The 4,627-nt window shown below is 37.9% G+C and overlaps 1 protein-coding gene across 1 annotated transcript; it reads left to right on the top strand.

Annotated features, from left to right (window-relative positions):
* Window positions 1–469: 469 nt before the first annotated feature.
* LOC145406400 (uncharacterized) lies at window positions 470–4,262 on the top strand. The gene is made up of 2 exons (XM_080277561.1): window positions 470–4,009; window positions 4,227–4,262. Exons 1-2 carry the CDS (start codon window positions 470–472, stop codon window positions 4,260–4,262), a joined length of 3,576 nt encoding a protein of 1,191 aa, XP_080133687.1.
* Window positions 4,263–4,627: the final 365 nt, after the last annotated feature.

Raw genomic sequence — 4,627 nt, 5'->3', positions numbered from 1 at the left:
ATATAGCGATGAGGCATGTTGTGCCTAGGGTGAATATTTGGGCTTTGGTAAATATATTTTCATTTCCTTGCTTTCTTATTGTATGCAATTGTGAATTATTATGGATATGATTGTTATGGAATTATTGTGCAGGCATATCTATTATTCATATTTGTTTACTGATGTGATTAGGCTTATAGACTACTCACTGTGTTACTTTTTGATTACCACTGAGGACTGGACCTATACTACATTTGCACTACATAGATTTGTTGCATTGATTTATTGTGGCCCAATGAATTTGCCTTAGATTGTGTACATAGGAATTTTATAACATTATTGAGACTCTGTTCTCTGTTTTATTACAATTCATGTTCCCATTGTTTTATTGGATTATTGTATTACAGGTTGAAACTTCTTCTGGAATAAATAGCTGTTATGACTTGTGGCCCATCCTTGATTTTCCCAGTACATTTCAACTTCAACCACCATGGGGGTGCAAGAGGAATATGATGCCTTGAAGAGACAGAGGGGCACCACCAAAGGAAAATTCACCAGGAAGGTAACATTGTGTGAGGAAGGATTGGATAGAGGTGATCATTTATCAGTGTTAAAGAGGAACTGTGATGAAGTGTTGGAAGCATTCAAATGCTTGGAGAGTAAAAGTGATGAACTGCTAACTTTCATATGTGACAATAATCTAAATGACAATGTGGAACAGGAAGCCCAGAAATACATTTTAGACTGTGAAAGAGTTAAGAATGATTTATGTGCAAAAATAGGTAAAATTGAGAATGACCAGAAAGCCATGGATAAACCTAAAGTTAAAGTAAAGAAATTTGAGCCACCTAAGTTTGAAGGTAATCTGAGAGACTACCCTACCTTTAAAGAGGATTATAAGAATCTTGTCAAAAGTATGTATGGTACTGATCCATATGCCCTTAAAATGTGTCTTGGTGGTGAAGCACTACAGGCAGTAAAGGGCTCTGAGGGTAACTATGAGGAAATGTTTCAGCGACTGGATGATAAATTTGGAAATTCAAGAAAGATTGTGGATTTAGTGATAAGTGATCTCAAGTCTTTAAAGAAGATTACTGATGGTGACACCAAAGGATTCATTAAAATGGTAGACCAGGTTGAGCAGTGTTGGTTAGATCTGAAAAAGGTAAATCTATCGGATGAACTTAACACAGCCAACGTTGTCAGTCACATTGAAAAGGTTTTACCTTCTCTTCAAAAGAGAGAATGGGTCATTAAAGCAGAAGAAGTGTCAGTCACTAGCAAGTTGTTTCCAGAGATGTTGAAGTTCCTGCAGAAGGAGAGGAAAGTTTTGGAGTACATGAATTCTAGCATTAGAAATAGTAGTGGTGATAATAAGGTAACACAAGCAGTACATAATGTTAACAGTACATTTGATAATAACACTTATTCAGACCTGGTAAAGTTGGTGAAGAAGATGGGTGAAGAGCAGCAGGTCAAGAATAAAGAATTTGAATCATGTATTGTAAGCTTAACTAAGATGGTAAAAGGTGCTAACCATAAGGCAGAGAGCAAGGGTGGAGGGTGCTTGTTACACAACTCAGTGGGTCATGAGATTACAGACTGTTATAAGTTCAAAGGTCTTAGTAGCAAAGATAGACTTGAGATGATGAAGAATAATGGCATATGCTTTAGGTGCTTGAAGGGATATCATCCAGCTCGTAGCTGCAAAGTGGGTAAATTATGTGATGTGGTGATTGTAGGACAAGGGTTGTGTAATCGTAATCATCATCCACTTTTGCACCCTGATAAGATGGAAGGTACTCTTCATAATGTAGTATCAGAGAAGACATTTACAACTTTGTTGAATATCAGTGCATTAAATAGCAGAAACCAACCTGTTACTGTATTATGGGATTCAGGATCTGATATTTCGTTGATAACTCATAGCATGGCAAAGAAACTGGGATTGAAAGGGAAGAATGTCAATCTTTCTATGATTAAAGTAGGTAATACCATTGAACATCAATCTAGTAAAGAATATTGTGTGCCTTTAACTGACAAAACTGGTAGGGTTTGGAATGTGGATGCTGTTGGTATCAATGAGATATCAGCCAGAATCAAGAAGGTTGATCTATCAAAAATGCCTGAACTTTTTGTGGGAATATCAAGATCCGAGGTAAATCGCCCACATGGTGAAATTGATATGCTCATTGGTGCCAATTATAGTGAATTGTTACCAAGAGTTGTTCAAACAAATAAGAGTCTACAGTTGTTAGAAAATCAGTTTGGGCTCAGTATCCGAGGTAGATATGATGTAAATACAGGTCAAGTCAACGCTAACAACCATTTACTCGTAAGAACGCATAAACTGTCAAGCTTTGCAAGTCTGAATGAAATCAGCATTGAGTCTGCTGATAATCTAAAGAGTACGTTGGATAAATTTTTTGCCATAGAGGAAATTGGAATAAAGTGTGAGCCACAATGTATCAAGTGTATGTGTAGAGGTTGTCCTGGACCTAACTGCATAAGTTTGAGAGAAGAAAAGGAACTAGCGTTAATTGAGGAAGGATTGGTGTACAATGAAGAGCAGAAATGCTGGATAGCTAGTTATCCATGGATAAAGGACCCAAATAATCAGAAAAATATCCTCAAAGTAGCAATTGCCAGATTAAGAACAACAGAGATCAGATTAAAGAAACTCTGCATCGAATATGCAAATAAATATCAAAGTGAAATTGAAGATATGGTTAGTAGGGGAGTAGCGAGGAAACTAAGTAAGGAAGAGGTTAGAGACTACGAGGGTCCAGTTCATTATGTTCCCCATCATGAGGTGTTGAAGCCAGAATCTAGTTCAACCCCCCTGCGCATCGTTTTCAACTCCTCTGGATCTTATATGGGCCAGAAGCTGAATGACTTTTGGGCTAAGGGGCCCGACATTTTGAATAATTTGCTTGGAGTGTTATTTAGATTTAGACAAGATACGGTAGCTATAGCAGGTGACATATCGAAGATGTATCATACTGTCAGACTTAGCACACTAGATGAACACACTCATAGATTTGTGAGGAGGGACTTGGATAGCAATAGACCACCTGATCATTATGTACTCACCACAGTCACTTTTGGAGGTGGGCCTAGTGGTACTATAGCTACATTGGCTTTGAGACACACGGTAGAAAGGTTTGGTGGGGAGGTTCCAGAAGTGCAAGACATGATTATCAATAATGCTTATGTGGATGATATACTGTATTCTACTGACTGTGTTGAGAAAGCCTTCAATTTGATACAGAATGTGGAGGAGATACTTACTCTGGGAAGTTTTCGGGTGAAGCACTGGATAGTCAGTGGGCATTATGAAAATTGTAATGTCAATGTGATAGACTCTGATTGTGAGAAGATTTTAGGTCTGAAATGGAACCCTAAGGAGGACAATTTTTCCTTCACAGTAAAGGTTAATTTCTCACCAAGAGTGAGAAAGATAAGGAGTGGTCCAAATTTAGAGTGCTGTGAGATTGAAGCCAAATTTCCAGAGGTTTTAACACGCAGAATGATATTGAGTCAGATTGCTTCACTCTATGATCCACTGGGGTTTACTGTACCAGTTGTACTGAAAGCTAAAGTTTTGATGAGGTCCATGATTACCAAAGGTAATTCAAATGATAGAGGAATAAAATGGGATGATCCACTTGATGCTTCTGTGGTGAATGAATGGAAAAGGTTCTTTAAAGAGTTGTATGCATTAGAAGACTTGACTTTCAGAAGACCCTTGAAACCATCTAATGCCTTTGGTAAGCTCATCCTAATCATATTTTCTGATGGTAGCACGCAGGCATATGGGGCATGTGCATATGTAAGGTGGCAGATTGGTAAAGATAAGTTTGATGCAAATCTGATTGTGGCCAAAAATAAGATTGCACCGGTAAAACAGTTGTCTATTCCTCGCTCGGAGCTTTGTGGTGCTCTTATGGCAGCTAGGTTGAGAGAGTCTATAATGAAGGAGTTTAAATGGGAGTTTGAATCAGTGTATCACATTGTTGATTCATCAATTGTAAGATCACAAATTCAAAAGGAGTCTCACGGGTTTAACACTTTTGTTGCAGTACGTATAGCAGAGTTAAAAGTCAAAACAGATTCAAGCGAATGGTGGTGGGTTGATACAGTTCAGAATGTTGCAGACTTAACTTCCAAACCATGTCATCCAGAGAAGATTGGGAAAGACTCTGCCTGGCAAAATGGACCTAATTTTCTGACTTTACCAATTTCAGAATGGCCTATTAGACAAATATGTGAAGATGAACTAACAGATAGAATCAGTATTACCATGACTGTTGCTAAAGTGAACCAGGACATTATTGATTTGGGAGTAATTGATGTTGATAAATTATTGGTTATTATAGATTACTGAGAGTTCCATGTAGGATAATGGCTGTGTTCAAGTGCAAATCCTTCAAGGGTATTTTGAAAGAACCCACTGTCAAAGGTGTTGCAGAAGCAGAATTAATGTGGGTTAGAGAGATGCAGAAAAACATGATGGATTGGGAAGTGAGATTCAAAAGATTGGGTCCCACACTTGAAAATGGGATAATTGTAGTAGGACAAAGAATATCGAAGTGGTTGAAAGAGAATTGGAATCAAGAATACTACATGTTAATACCAGCCAACCACC

This window comes from Coenobita brevimanus, chromosome 70, assembly GCF_032717465.1.
Source record: "Coenobita brevimanus isolate Jiangsu-jjx chromosome 70, ASM3271746v2, whole genome shotgun sequence".
NCBI lineage: Eukaryota > Metazoa > Arthropoda > Malacostraca > Decapoda > Coenobitidae > Coenobita > Coenobita brevimanus.
The sequence above is the reverse complement of the archived record's forward strand: the minus strand, read 5'-3'. Positions and strand labels throughout refer to the sequence as shown.

What these genes read in the sequence shown, in the direction of transcription:
- LOC145406400 (XM_080277561.1), top strand. Translation starts at nt 470, where the DNA reads ATGGGGGTGCAAGAGGAATATGATGCCTTGAAGAGACAGAGGGGCACC. An exon ending in ACATTGTTGATTCATCAATT is followed by an intron (nt 4,010 to 4,226) that starts GTAAGATCACAA and finishes TACCAATTTCAG; the next exon opens with AATGGCCTATTAGACAAATA.